Source organism: Oreochromis aureus, linkage group 4, assembly GCF_013358895.1.
Source record: "Oreochromis aureus strain Israel breed Guangdong linkage group 4, ZZ_aureus, whole genome shotgun sequence".
Taxonomy (NCBI): domain Eukaryota; kingdom Metazoa; phylum Chordata; class Actinopteri; order Cichliformes; family Cichlidae; genus Oreochromis; species Oreochromis aureus.
The window spans coordinates 8,504,864-8,520,965 of record NC_052945.1 but is presented as its reverse complement, the minus strand read 5'-3'; the positions used below and the strand labels follow the sequence as shown (position 1 = coordinate 8,520,965).

General features: G+C 39.0%; 1 protein-coding gene across 1 annotated transcript in view; it reads right to left on the bottom strand.

Moving 5' to 3' along the window:
* The window catches only part of rnd2 (Rho family GTPase 2), a 31,745-nt gene extending 22,454 nt beyond the window's left edge, over positions 1-9,291 (bottom strand). The window contains exons 1-2 of the mRNA XM_031753480.2: positions 8,953-9,291; positions 8,384-8,471 (exon numbers count right to left, since the gene is read on the bottom strand). Of these exons, the coding sequence (XP_031609340.1) occupies positions 8,384-8,471; positions 8,953-9,054 (190 nt within the window). The 5' untranslated portion in view covers positions 9,055-9,291. The remainder of the gene's footprint in view (positions 1-8,383; positions 8,472-8,952) is intronic.
* Positions 9,292-16,102: the final 6,811 nt, after the last annotated feature.

Genomic DNA, 16,102 nt, shown 5'->3' with positions numbered 1-16,102 from the left:
ATGTTTATGTGGATTTCAATTTGCAACATAATATGTACCCTGCAAAACTACCTGTACATATACATTTAAACACCTGTAATATTAATATTATTAATATTACCTGTAATAATAATAATAATATTAATATAACCTGTAATATTAGTTATGTGCTTTGTCATATGGTTTAGGCAATATTGTTTACTATAAATATGCTATGTGATATTTTCTGTACTCGATATAATCTTTTTTTCAAGGCTTATTTATAGGTCTTATCATTTATAAGTATTGTCTAACATTACCAGTTCTATCAACCAATGAAAATAATATGCATCAACACTATTAATATTAATATATTCTCATGTTGCACTCCACCTCCCTTTAATTCTTTGTCATTTTTAGTAAAAACAGCTGCAATCAAAATTTGATCACTTTTTTGTGCATCTGTCATTATAATAGCTTAAGCCTTTTCTGTCAGTAGCACAGCGTGGCAAGACTTAAGAGCCGGTATGAACTCATCAAAAGCTTTAAGACTCTAAAAGACTTCTTTTAATTCTATCCAGTGAATGTTCAGTGCCTAATAACTTATCACTGTACTTTTTTTACAATGACATATTAACTAAGTAAAAGCCATATGCAGCCTATCAGCAGTGTGCAGTACTGTTCAGCAGTGGACATACTATTTAAGCAGATTATACGCTTTTGCCTGGTGCTCCGCATTAAGCTGACAGTTCACGGAGGCTGAGATGCGGTGAAGGAACGTGTGCTGATGAGTCTTAGCTTATAGCTGTATCCATGGGCACATTTACAGGTTCCTCTCACTGAAGAAGGTCATAAGGACTGGGAAGCTATATCCTCTGGGACCTGCCAGAAGTGCTGGGCAGATGGGCATTTGGACTACTCGAGGTGTTTTTGTATGCATGTAAAAATGGGTAGGAATATGTAAGCACATGTAGTACAGAACATCAGCCTGCACTGTGTGTGTGTTTGTGTTTGTGTGTGTATCAAAGTTTCACTGAGAGAGCAGACATTTTGTGTGGTAATTACAGCCTGTTTGTTCCATCAGTGTGCCTGGCTGCCTTCATGCAGCATTTCTGCACACCTCTTGCTTAACACATTCCTAACTGCTAGTGACCCCAACGCAGTGATGTCTTGACTAATGGGCAATCAGAGATGGAGAACATCGACAGCTGAATAGAAAGAGGGGGGATAAACAGATAGCACAAAGATAAAGATGCATGAATTCAACTCTAAAAAAATTACCCTCACTTGTTCTATTTTAGCTTCCTTAATCTTCTCCCACATCTCCTTTAATGTAAAGAGAGCCATCGATTATTGATTCCTTGATACAATCTAACTATGACTCACAAAGTGCTGCTTGACTGCTTCAGAATAAAGGCATCCAGCCCAGAAGCCAGGAGTGCCAGCTGTCTCGAAGCGATTGTCTACAAACCCCCTCACAAAGTCACGGTGCAATGGAGTGAAGCAGTATGCACGAGGCCATCATTTTTCAAAAAGTTTAGAGGTAGAGTTCGTTCTAAAAGACGAAGAAGAAAAAGGAAGCAAAGATTCGTGTAAATTTCTCTCAGTTATTTACAACATGAGGTACACCTACCTCTCTACTCTAAGATATAGGATTATAATTAACAGGGTATTTTTGTTTTTTGTTTTGCAGGTTTGTCTGCTAACTTTATAACCAAAGAGACTGCAGGCTCATTCCAAAACTAAAATCATGCGGTTGACATAAAGGGGCCACAAGATACATTCTGTTATCAAGCTCTGGAAGCCCTTAAGGACTGAGTGATAGACCCTCCTCCAAAAATACCCTCACAGGCATTTCAGTATCTGTGTATGGAGACTGTCAAGGGTCTTTACCTTACACCAGAAAGTGTCTTGAGGCAGCTGTTGTTGTGAAATGGCATTCTATAAATAAAACTCAATTAAATAGAATTGACTTGGAGGTACAAAGACCAAAATCTATTTACAAGCTTTGCAAAATTCCAACAGTCACAAATCTAGTATTTTTTTCCCAAACTGTGCCAACTGTGCTTCCATGAAAATGAAAATAACCAGTAAACTTGAAATGTGGATTCCTTTCTACAAACAAAATATCCAGAGTTACACCTGAGATGGATTGTTATGCTTTATCTAGAGTCTGCAGCCAACATCATCATCCTGAAAAAACATAGACAGACAGATGTTGGCATTGTTTATAGACCATTTTAACATACATAAATAATTACAAATAAAAAGCATTTTTAAGCCATTTACATTTATGTACATCAGAGTTCTGTCTCATCCATTACACGGTTGGACTGTTACAACCATTGCCAGCATGATAAACCCATTGATGCCAGTGCTTCAGTGCGTTCAAGGACTACCTCGAACCATCATTGAGGTAAGGTGTACAACATCAGTTAAACTTTAATTTTGGAACATTTTAAACATAGAAAACGACAAAAAACATCAGCAGATGGTTGTTCAGAGTTTAAATGTTTGCCGGGTAGCTCTTTGATGTCATACTTAGGCTCTGAGGTGCTCTGCCAAACACTATAATGCTTACAAAGTCAAAATGAATGTCTTTGTAGTAAGCTTAAACACTGTTTATCTTGTTCATCCTGCTAACTGAGACAAAAAAGTATTAGTCTCAAACTAATCTCTCTAACTAAGGGCATGAGTTTGAGATATTAAACTAAGTGCTTTCATCTGATCCCTTATTTCCCAAGTGGTCAACACAGCACATGGAGTTGATGCAGGATTTAAATTGGATGCCCTTCCAGACACAACCACTTGCTTGCAGGCCTCTGATGCTGGATTTGTGCCTCCTCCTTGTGCCAAAGTGGGGATCTGTTGCATGCAAGTTGATCGTGTTAACCACTACACCCTGCAACCATCAGTTTGAGATATGAAACTGAAAGTCATGTTAACTTGATTTAGTATAAATCAAGGGATCATCAGTGGATCCTAGGGATTCATCCACCAGGGTCGGTGCATGCCTTCACTGAATTAATCCAAAATTAGTCACCTGGATGAAAGTAGAACACTTACCAAAATGCCAGCTGATGACTTATCACTCCCTAAAAAGTAACAATTTGTTACTTTTCTTGTCTCACATGATAGTAAACTGAATATCTGAGAAAAAGCAAATAGTCTTTTCTACTAGCCACGTGGCTGGTGGACCAGCAACAGCTAGTTCTTGGGCACTTCTGGCATAGCCAGTGAACATGCAGGTTACAGCCTCTTTTTAAATCATCCATCCATCCATCCATTTGCTTCCACTTATCCTTTCCAGGGTCGCGGGGGGGCGCTGGAGCCTATCCCAGCTGTCATAGGGCGAGAGGCGGGGTACACCTTGGACAGGTCACCAGTCTGTCGCAGGGCCTTTTTAAATCAGTTTTTCACAAATGCAAATAAATTTAAAACAACTAACAAAACAGTGAATGGTAGTTTTAAAGCTTGATGGGTCACCAGAACATGGAATAAAGACGGGCTATTAATGGAAAAAAAAAATCTCGTCTTTTACTCTAGATTCTACATTAAAGAAATATCTGATCATAGGAGTTAACTATTTTGTAACCATTTCAATAACTTCTTTAAAAATTGAAATAATATAAAAATAATTGTCGCATTGTATGCTGTTTGTGAGCAAAACCTTGTGTGTGAAACCAGACTTTTTAAACTTCTTCAACAATTGTTTGTTTAATTAGAGACAAAAACAGTTATTTTAGGTTACAGTATTTCACCAGCCTTGCACTTCTTCTGTTTACTCATTACCTGAAACTGTCAAGCTGGAACAGGTTCCCAGTGCAGGTGAGTGCCTTCCAGCTTTCTGTGCATCATCAAAACCTGTTTTCGTTTAGGCAGCTATTGCCCTGGGCTGGTTCGGCAAAGAGTATGAACAACTTTACGGTTTGAGCTCTGCGCATACATTCAGGCTTGTGAACAGCGTTTGAAATGATGTCGTCATCCTCCCGACAGGGTGTTGACAAAAATAAACAAAAGGTGTATTTACAGTCTGCGGTTAAATATGCAGCTACTTTCCAACAAGTCCAATGACCTATAGAGCAGCTAAAATTGGAACTTGTTCAGAGGAAAGTGAAGAAATCTAAGAATGTATGTATTTAATTATTTAATGTTGAGTCCTGCAGTAGTAATTCAGAGAGGGTGAGCTGAAAGGCTATACAAGCCAAGAGCAGACAAAGTTATCTCTAGTGATCAACATAGTCCCTACTCAGATAATATCAAGTCTGATAGAACATTCTGAGCATCCTCCACCTCCAGTGAGCCGTAGGTTTGGGTGCAGAGGAGACTCTGTTGATTTTATATCTGCTCTGCGTTGTGATTGTAGTTCATTCATTGTCCATTAAATATTAATCAAGCAGAAAGTGTTGAGGAATGCAAAACCCACTGAACTCGGAATGTTTTCACAGGCCGCTGGATGTCCTACCAGTCCACTGCACTGAGTATGTGGAGTTTAAAGAGCATAAAGACACCAGGAATGTTGGAAAGTTGGTGTGAGAGGAGGGAGACAGCCAGACTGTGACTAAGGTAGCGCTGGCACTGGGAGTGGTGTTACACACTTGTTAGTGTCTCTCAAGTCAAAAACAATCACACCTCTGACTGTGAAAACACACGGAAGTTTTTTAATGAGAACGCGCACAACTTCAACTGTGGAATACTCATTAGAGGTTAGGGGCTCGGAAGCTCATGAGAGTGGTAATTTAATTTAAGAGTCTGTTATCCAGGTGTAGATTAACAATCTGTGACATTTTCATACAGATAAGTTCCTGCTTCCTGTCTTCTCTGCAGAGCACTGCTCCAAATTGAAACCAGTTCAACAAAGCTTTTATAGATTTTGTTGCGAACACCCAGAGTCAGGCAGGTCTGTTGCAGGAAAAAAATCCTCCACAGCACAGCAAGTGATGTGCTTCATGTTCCCAGCAGCAACAGAACTTTGTTTGGAAATAAACAGAGAAAGAACAATGTGCTTGGAATCGGAAACTATAGACAACATTGTTGATCCGACACAGAAAAATCAACAGAAGCTCAGAAATTTCATCTACTGAACTCCTCAGGTTAAAAGTGATGAAGATAGGATCTGAATGACAAGTGAGCTCGAGGAAGTAAGTTGCAAAATAACACCACAGCATGAGCGATTAGTACCAACCATGTCAGCAAAAGAAGAAAGGAAAACAAGATGCCTGTGGATTGCTACTTAAAAGTGTTGGGCTTCACGTGAGAATCAGGTCAGGCATTACAGAGACAGCTGTGAAGAGAAACACAAACAGACGTGAAGGTACTGCTGTGGGAACTTTGGGAAAACCCGACCTGTCATGAATTGGACTTTTAAGAAACAGCATGCACACCTCTCACTGAAGTATTACTCTCAGGCCAAAGCTACAGGAAATCTTTCTCAGGCATCTTTACCATAATGGGAAGAGAGGATGAGTGCCTCATTGCCTCAGGCTCAGTAAAAACTCCTGACTCGCTGACTACCAAAGAGGCCCACGAGCATCAACAGTTATCACTAATGATCTCTGATAAGTTATCACCGACCCACGCTGATATTTTGACCACTTGACAGCTTATGTTGCTTTTAAAGTAAATTAAAAAACAGATACATGCACTGCTGAAACCGACTACACCATCTATCACCATGTCATGTAACACGGACGCACATTTATCCAAATATAGCGTGTTTATTTTCTCTTTTTATTTTCTCTTTTGAATTCCATTCAATCACCGTCTAATTGATTTAATTCTCCAGATGGTCTAGAGCCAAATGCAGGGAAGAATACAAAGTACAGCTGAAGGTTGCCCTCTGATTCCCATAAGCTGTCTGACCTCCCTGTTTCTGCTTAATACATCTTAAAATACCCATATGTTTAGGGAGTTCTATAAAAAATTGCACATGCACAAATGTACAGATTTACAGGAAGTGATGACCTCAATTAGATAAACAGCTTACCTTTGTTCTCACCCATCCTGCAAAGATGAGACCTTGTGGAAGAACTGAAATTATGGTGACCAAGTGAATCAGTGGTTGGCTTCCATGCAAGAGTGAACGCTGGGAGCATTTCTAAATGGTTATATCCATTTAACCTTACTGGAGAAATGTGAAACAGGCGAGAAGCAAGTTGTTTAAATAGCCTCGCCTCAAACGGCAATCAATAATGTTTTGTGAACTGAGCCCGGCCACAGCAGGCAGACTACAGCAGCAATTAAAAGGGAGACAAAAGTTTATGAGAAGAGGCTGAAAGTGAGACAATAATGCGTGTATAAATGGAGTGGAAAAAATTGGAGAGCAACGGGAAAATTGATTGATGCAAACATTAGGTCAAAATGAAAATGTCCAGTGGATTGTAGTTGCACCTGTACAGATAACAGCATGTGTTTACCCGCTATTGGTCTTTCATTGTCTGTTCCCTTTAAGGTCAGCTTTGTCAAGAACACTTGCAAGAGCCTCACAGAGTAAATTCACAGGTCAAAGTTCACCAAAGATGACTGTATGCCAGGCATGTCAAGACATTTTATAGCACCGATCACTGTGATTTTACTTAAATTAACTGATAAAGTCTGAAATACTTGACCAATGATAAATGACTGTGTGACCCAAGAGAGTCCCAAGAGTCTCTGCACTGAACTGCTGGCGACGGTGCTTATGGTACATGAAAGAAAATTAAAGCAGAGCATGAGAATGGGAGCCGTAGGAGGACAGAGGGTGAAGCAATAAAAAAATCAGACTCAAATAAAGGAACGATGGGAGACATGCTATTTTCTTCAGATGAAAGCCTTTTCCCATCTAAGTGTGAGCCAATTATTTTTCTTGTTGAGAGAAAATATGAACATCTGTGTTTGCCGTGAATCAGTGAATAATGGCAGACCACACAAGGACCTCTGAATGTGCACACACACAGAAGCACATAGGCAAACAACCGCACACACACACACACACACACACACATTTGCCCTGTGGGCTGGGTGACGTCATGTTTGTTGTAGGGTGGGCGGCTCCTGATTGAAGATTAACGTCTAAAACTGCCAAAGGTGCTTTAGGCTTTTAAAGATGGACAGAAGCACAACATTCCCACATTAGACTCTTACAGCTGAGAGATAAGGAACTCTTCTAAGTTGTAGCCCTGGGCCTGAGAGGACCTGGAACCCCTGACTGACAGGCTCAAGCAGATTTACTCTTTGGGGCTGACATGAGGTTCAAGAAAAAACAACATTCTTTGGCTGACTGGTCTTGTAACATAAAAATGCTCTCATAGTCTTTCCCAAGACAGTTTTAGGTTTGGGAATGTTTATAGTAACATAAAAGAATTCCCTCTGGAAGGATCCCATACACACTGCTACAACTACTGAGCCATGTCACCGGTCAGATAACTGGCAGGAGCCTCTGGCATGAGATGACTGTGACATGCAGCATCTCAGATGCACATAGCTTTAAATCTAACCATACTGACAAGACAGGGATAGATCCTGACTTCCTATGCAGGAGTCCTACAGCCTGGTCATACACCACCAAAATAAAGATGATTTGTTTTCAGAGAAAGTTCCATTGTGATTCAACAACACTCCTGACATGTGGATTCCTTTCTATTGAACAATAACACTTTTACACTGATATCTCTGATGCTGTTATTCAGAGCATATCAGCATGTTCAAATTAGACATTTTTAATGACTGCACAATTCAAGTTAGAAAGCCCCTGAAAGTAATGAATGTGTATGGAGTTGAAAATAAACGTAATTAATTAATTTCTCACAGGGTTGAGGAATGAAGTCCATTCATGAATGATTTGTCAGCAAATTACTTAATAAAATATCCAAAGGAAACAAAACTTTATATAAATCTTGATCGGATGTCTGAAAATGTGTAAAATGGGGAAACTTAATCAAACGAGCAGACAAAGATTAGCCCAGTACTAGCCAGTATGTCAGCCAACTGCTGCATCCATCTAAATCTGAGGAAAGCTCTTAAATGGGTATAGCAGTTACTGGTCCCTTCAGGCCCATCCTGTCTGAATTATCCACGCCATAACCCCTTTCTCCTCCCCACAGTTGCCTGACCCTGAGCCAGATCATGAGAAGAGGCAGCCACACACAGTGGACAACTCATGAAAGAATGCAAACACAAGACACAGAGAGACATGGCTGGCACCAAAGTTTCCAGCACTAGCAGATGTCCTGAGTTGAAAAAAAAAGTCTAAAAACAAAAGACATCTCGAGTTGGCTAGGTCAAAGCAATTTGTCAAAGAGATGACTGCTGAAAAAGTTGGAGAGGGAGTTGGAGGCAGTGCCACCCTGTCGCACCCAGGGACAGGCACCACGGCAGGGCTAGGAGACGATTGATTTGATGTCAGCCTCTAAGACACAGCACAGACAGAGACGTGAAATAGTCTTACCTGAGGTGTCCCACATATTCAGTTCAATCCGGTGCTTCTCTATTTCAAAACTGGCTGTGTAGTTTTCAAACACTGTGGGCACATAGTTCTGAAAATAAAAGATTTATTTTAGTTACCAGATGAAAAGGGGCATAATAAGCCTCTGTTTATAGTGACTGTGATTAGAGTGCTGAGAGTATGACATTTGAAACGATGCAGCTGACAAATAAAATAAAGGCAGACACATTTCACAGCTGGGCTGCCACAAATGCTTTCGGGGATATCATGTATAGAAAAACAGCAAAGACAAAGCCTTAAAGTTTTGTAGCCTGTATTGGAGACACTACAGTTCATTTCGTCATTTTACAGTCCTTTATTTCATGTCTGCTCTACAGTTCTTTTCCTCTCTTTTCTTTGAGCATTAGTGTGTTTAGACAGGTGGATGTAACCTGCCGGATTAGTGCTGAAACTGAGCTGCCGAGTAGAATGTTACATTTAAATGCCGGTGCTGTAGTTATTCATAAACTCCGCGGTTCCCTCCTCTACAGAAAGACCCAAGTTTAGACTTTTTTTTTTATAGCTGGACCTACCTCTGGGTAGCAGTCCTTGGCAAAAACGTGCAGGAGCGCAGTTTTCCCACATTGCGTATCCCCGACCACCACAATCTTGCAACGGCTCCCTAGACTGTCCATGGTTTGTCCGTCAGACGTGTATTCTTGACACGGGAAGGTGTTGCATCCAGCATCCGATAAGAGGCGCAGCGGAATTCAACACTTTGAAGAAAAATTAGCAAATACATGCGCAGAGCCGGTACGCTTTATCCAGCTTCTGCTGTCCGACGCGCAGTGCCCCGGTCCCACTGACACACTCCGTCTGACTCGTCCGCTTCGGTAACTACGAGCAGGACGCACACAGCCCACCCTGGAAACTCCGCTACTTTGATTACTGGCCACGCCTTCCTCATTTTCACGTCTGAGCCACATCGCTCACATGTTGTATGCTCCTCTTATTATTATTAGAAATTAAGGTCCAACTGTACAAATGGTTCAGAGGGTTTGTTTTTCTCTTGTATGATTTTACTGAAATAGCGACCCAGTGTTCATGGAAACGAATCAGTGCTATTTTATCCCTGCAGTGATTGTATTCTGTTGCATCAGAAACCTAATTAAGTCCACAAGAATGATATCACTAGGTTATGACTAACGCTACTAGACTACAGCTAATTATCTCAAAGTTAATAAGGACTCAGTATTATGTCCTTATTAACTTAGCTGTGTGATATTTCATGATGAAACACGTTTAACATAAAATTGGAGCATCTTCTTAAATCTGCCTTTTCCCTTTTAAAAAAGGCCTATTTAATATAAAATGAATAAATACGTAATAAGAAAAATTCAAAGCCTGCTCAGTAACGTTTTGTGATGGATTTTGATTTACTTACAGACCAGACACAGGGGAGGAATTGTACTTTTTGCTGATAAACTGCTGTAAATAGGCTTACATTTATGGATGTGTTTATCATCATTTTAAACACAGAGCTATAACTATAGTATGGAGACGTTAAAGAGGTAAATTCTAATTTGCCATTAAGATTTACATGGTCTTATTAGCCCTAATGTGTCTTTGAGAATATACATTATTAAATGTTTGTTATGTGTTATTTTTTAAATGCTTTTTAGGTATTTTTAGGAGGGATAGCTATTTGTCTTATGATAATTACCAAATGTAAAACCTTATTTCACTGTTGGCAAAGCTGCATAAATGCTCAGGACATTGTGCCCCTCGATTTAATGCCAACATGACCTTTTAATGGTGATACAATAAATGCAGCATACCATGATAAAATAGTCCATCAAATTAAGTAGTTAGAGGTGAATGGGCTGTTTTATGGCTCTTGCAGCCCTTCAATTAGTTGATATTCCTTAGAAGTGCGTGCCCCGCAGGGGAGTTAATGTTTTTGTGAATGAGATAATGAAATGACGCGGTACCACGTGCCAAGACACAGCGCTTGACTTAGCGCTGGTTGTTTGAAGACCGACACCGCCTCCTTGTGGACGGAAAAAAAGTATCAGCTCATATAAATATGGGCTATACAACGGCAGTGACCCCAAGTCATAAGCTTATAAGCCAATACAAGTTACCTGAAACTTTATCAATCACACTTTATTTGTTTAGCATCTTTAATATAGGTTAGTGCAGTTCAAAATGCTTCATAGATTAAGGACAAGCCAATAAGAGAATAGACATATCAAGAATTAAGAAAACAAAAATATGCAGCAATAAGCAACTTTAAACTACTCAAAAAGTTTGTTTGTATTAATGAAAGAAATAAATCTGAATAGGGCTATGAGCAGAGAGATGCCTCTGTTCAATAAGTTGTTCTAATCCTGGATGTAAAGTTTTTTTTTTTAAGTTCATTGAAGCACTTGAGAATGTCACATTTTTCACCTAAATTACCTGAATCTTTTACAGTAAGAGCTGACATCTCGTCTGTGGTTACATCCCTGTACAACGTTTTATTATTTTCCAAAAGGAGTTGGGATCATTATGGTGTTCAGTGGTTTTTGAGGTAGAATTCTGATTAGGCCTTTTTTAATTAAAGAGGTTGAACGATTTCCGAGCTGTCTAAAAATTAGCCAGTGTGGCTCAGAGTTAGCTTTTCTGGCCCAGGCGGCATCTCTCTCTGTGAGGAGATGGAACAGAAAAAAATAAGGATTGTCTCAGCTTTTTTCTCTAAATGTATGAGAGGGCACATGTTTATCTATAATTTTGATAAAAGCATCATAAAAGTATTTTTACACTGGGTCTACATCAGTAAACCTAGTGTGGTAGCTCGGTAGATTCTATTCTAGTCTCAGCCTGTAAATCATGGGGGGGAGAAATCAAGGAAATGCTTACAATCGTGTTTAAATTATTAACTATTTAACTATTTGTGGTCTTGATTATGAGGGCTTTGCAGCTACCACTCAGTGTTCAACAATATCATTTACAAAAATACCAGTACAGGATAAATTGATGAGTGATGATTTTTCTGGGCATTGAAGATTTGCGTGAGTTCTGAGACAGAAAACATCAGCACCCATCACTCAATCAAATCTTATTTTCTATAGCACAATTGATGGATCTTAGTGCTGTTCAGTGCTTCACAGATGATTAATAGGCCAATAATTAAAATTGCATTAAAAAAAATTAATAAAATTACCATGATTTGCCGTAATAAGCAATTATATAAATTAATTAAAGACATTAAAAATCAAAGACATAAGTCTTAATAATAAATACATCTGGGGAAGATTAGAATATAGAATACGGTAATATAGAGATAATACTGATATATTATAAAGGTGGAAGTAAGGGCTGAAAAAACAAGGCCCTACAAAACATATGAAAAGCTCAAAAAATGTAATCTGGGTAAATTCAGAGTATCTTTGCTTTTGTCAGATCATCTGTTTGGTTACCTTGTATCCATCTTTTGTTGATATTGCTTTTTGTGCAATATTTTCATTTCCTGTCTTGCTTTACCATCATTTTTGTTCATTTTGCCTTCCTCTGCATTCTATATTGGATAACTCGCTCATGCACACCTGAGCTAAATATTAACATTCGTGTTACCAGGTTTCATCACTATGTATCATACCACAACAATATGTTGAAAGTATTTTGCCAGGGTTTATATGTGATTTTGGTTACAGGCCTTCTGTAACTGTTTGCTCTAACTTTACCAGTCTAACATTTCAAGAGCTTAAATTTACATGAACAGAATTCTATTCACATTCATTGTAATAGTAAAGCGATAAAGAATATTAATGCCCACATAGATGTTACAATGGACGACCCTTTATTTCTTTACATTTTGCTACCAAGTAGCCAGACATTTGTGTCAATTTTTAAAAGTGTGCCTGAGCAATAGTTCTCCAGGTTTTGTCAAATTATTCTTTGGATATTGGCTGCTTTTTCACTTATTTTTAGTGCAGTCTTTATACCTGACCAGTTTAATAGGAATGCGTTTTTTTGTGTGTGTTTTTGCTTTTCTTTGGGATGTCATGGGATGAATCAGTGTTTTGTCTAAACATAACAGACAATAAAGGATCCATTTCAAAGTGTCTCTTTAGGCAATTTGTTACAAGCTGTTTTCTGCAAAATTACAATTTGATGCCTTTCTTTTAGTTGAATCTATAAAAAATGAGAAAGATAATACAGTTTGACAGTTTTGCACCACCAAGGCAATTCCCCAGGAGCTATTAGCTGAAAACTTAGAACATCTCTGCATGGTGTGCAAATCGTCCTTAAGAAACTGAGGAAACTGGACAAATAAAGAATAAAAGAAGAAGTGGCAGGCCTATCTACAGCATTTCAAAAGTATCTGTCCTAAAGAAACAGGAAAGAATTCAGCAAAGACCAAACATAGGACCTGAGAGATGCATCTGGCTCTTCAGTCGTGTTTTCAGAAGTCTCATTAGAAATGGTGTCAGTAGATGAGTGGCTGTCAAGAAGTCATTCTTAAGGAAAAGAAACAGGAGGAAAAGGCTGAAATATGCCAACATACACAAGAACTGGATTGAAAATCAGTGAAATCAGGCTTTACGGTCTCATCAATCCATATTTGAACATTTTCATTCAAATTATCATCAATATGTACGAAAGAAGTCAGGAGAGAGGTAAAACAGTGATTGTCTACAATTATCTGTAAAACATGGTTCTCTGTCATGGTTTGGGGCTATAATTCAGCAGTGCTGAATCAAGAGCTTGGACTTCATCTTGACAGAGAACAGAGCAAAAGACATCCAACATCCAAAGAACAGCTTTGAATGTCCTTCAAGAGGCCTGGAGAACTATTTCTGAAAACTCTTAAATGACGAGAAAGAGCATTCAGGCTGTGCTGAAGAATAAAGATGCTCATACCAAATATTGACTTTCAAACTTGTTAGAATTGTACAATTTGTTTTTGCCTTGTGTACTATGTATATTTATTTCAATGAATTTGAGTGAAATGAGTCTTTAAAAAAGTAAATACTCCATGTTGGAGTCATAAGAGCAGCAGGTGGCAGTATTCATTCATTATTAAAGCAGGCTTTTGGTTTGTTTTACTCGGGGACCAAAGACCTGTAGCATGCAGAAATTTAGGATGTTTTCAAGATCATTATCAGTTTAAGAAAACTTGTGTACATTTTAATAACTATATCTAAAGCCTTCGTGGAGTTTAATTTTACTTAAACAGCATACCTCTGTTAAGGGAACTGGAGACCTGGATTGTTAAAATAGCTGAACACGAGGGAAACAATACCTCACACAAGAAAAAGAGACAGCCTTACTTACTCTGCAGACTGCAATAACCACTCACATTACCCACGTTGCATTTATTTTCCTAAATGCATCAGTGTTTACAGTAAAAAGTGGGAGATTTGCATTCACCCTAATGTTGACTGTTCGGTCTGCTTTACCTGTCAGCAGATGGGTGTAGTGTTCTGCCATTGCCAGTTTATCATTATGACTGTGCTGAATACTGCTAAATGCTAAGAGATGCTTGACAGCCTACTCAGCCAGCAAATTCATTACACCCATGGATTAATAGTGCAGAGATGGCAGTGGTTCATTCAACACCAAACTATAACCAATTTATAAATGCCCAGTGGGTGATCATCTTATTTCCAAGCTTTCAGTTTCTGTAAACATGCCAAGTACAACTGATTGAGGCTGAAGGCTTTACAGGGAAATTATTACAGTCTGCATTTTATTTCAAACCCAACATAAAAACTGAACCGTATTGCCTTTTCACTTTGAAACACTCACATTTTGAACGTCCCTCCAGGTCAGCCTTTGTGGCAGTTGTACCTGTAATGCTAAGATCAAAAAGTGTTGGGTGGATCTAATGGATTAAGGCACACACATACACTTTTTAGCACAATCAGCTTCTTTACCTCCTCCCGTCACAGAAATTGCACAGATCATAGGTCTATCACGGAGATTCTGATTCTTGGGGTTTGAACTGGTCAAGATAAAATCTTAAATAGTGAAAAGAATTTTACTCCTCAAGTCCCTGAAGAGAATTGTTATGATATAGCCAGAGTAGGATAAATTCAAAGTAACTGTTTAACTTTTCACAATCCACAGTCAAAAATAGTTGAAAGACATTTCTTAATGATAGGGTTCATAAGCAAAGAGGGCTGAAACCGCAGATTAAGCAAGAAGCCAGTTCTGAAAATGATTTGTACTCCTCCTGAAGGATAATGTCACCAAACCATACAGGAAAAAACTACCTCTGTGTATTAACAAGGTAAAACATTTATGCACCTTTATGCTTTCACCAATAAGCTGATCAGTCACCATAGCCACACAGCGGTATTCATTTCATACATTTGCAGTAATAATTCACGCTGACAGCCACATGGAGGGTTTAAGTGAGCTCTCATTGATTTTTTTTTTCTCATAGATTTGTTGTTAGTCCCACAATTTGCCCAGTTTTAATGGAAATGAAAATATGTGTGTGTTTGTAGTTCACACACACACATCCTCAGAGACTAGCCAGACTCCCTGCAGACTCGGTCTATTATTTTCCTGGCAGTGTGGTGACACAGTACTTTATCCAGGCTGAATTACACCACCGAGCAACATAATGCATTCAGTAACCTACTTAGACAATAGAGAAAGTCTCCACACTACACCAGCTGTCCAGTACATCTTTGGTCCTACTTTCCTTTAATTGCAAGCCTATTCTGTGATGGACATGTTTTCGAAGCCCCTTTATCGCTGGTACATGAAGCCATTTTCCTGATTTGTCAGAGTTAAAGTGAAGAAAGGCCTCTCAGATGTGAGAAACCTGAACATAGCAATGTACAGAGTGGCTTGATGCTGTTGGGAAAGAATAGACATCTGCCTTATAATATTGTGTCAAAGTGACAGATCAATAATGCCTGCATCCTACATCATTAAACTGCTGTGGGATATTGATTGCTGAGTTTGTGCTGAGTGGCACTTTACAGCCACAAGGTGTCTCACCACTCCTCTTGTGGTCACAGCTCTCTGAACACTGAGCTAGGCCCTCAGCTCTAAAGGCATTGAGCTGATGAGTGGAAATGTCCCCTTGTTTCTGTTTGGGACAAAATATAAGCAGCTACATGTGCTACTTGCTGTATGTTTTTGTTCGCAACAAGCTTCTAAAAATTTCTAAAATTATACAGCGAATGATATTCACAGTAAAGCTGGGAATGTTATGAGTGCCAGTGTTCCACTTTTGGAAAAGTCACTCTGCCCCATGGCTCTGGATTCTCCTTGCTGAGGAAAGATAATACAAAGCAGGTTATATCGTTCCATCAAACACTGGCTTGACCTCAACACAAGCTCATATTTTTTTCTGAGCTGTCTGTGCAGGGAAGTTACAACAATGAGCAGTAAGCAGGTCCAAAGTTCCTGCAAATCCTACTGCAGAATAGGCAGCATAAACAGACGTTTCCTGTGGCTCCTGGTGTTCCACAAACCTCACTGTTAAACAGGCTGCAGTAAACAGCCAACACATTCCTGCTAAAAGAAATATAAAAAAAAAAAAAACATGTTTATATAATTCAGTGCCTAAAATGAAAAACCTACTGAGTCTATGATGGTATTTTTGTGTCACACGGGGTAGTTAATCTTGTATTAATCTTTAACTGCAGCTTTCTTTGAAGTGCTTTTCTATTTTTAAAGCTACTACTTCCTTTAACCACAGCACCTTAATATTCTTAAGAGGATTTGCAGGAATAGCAG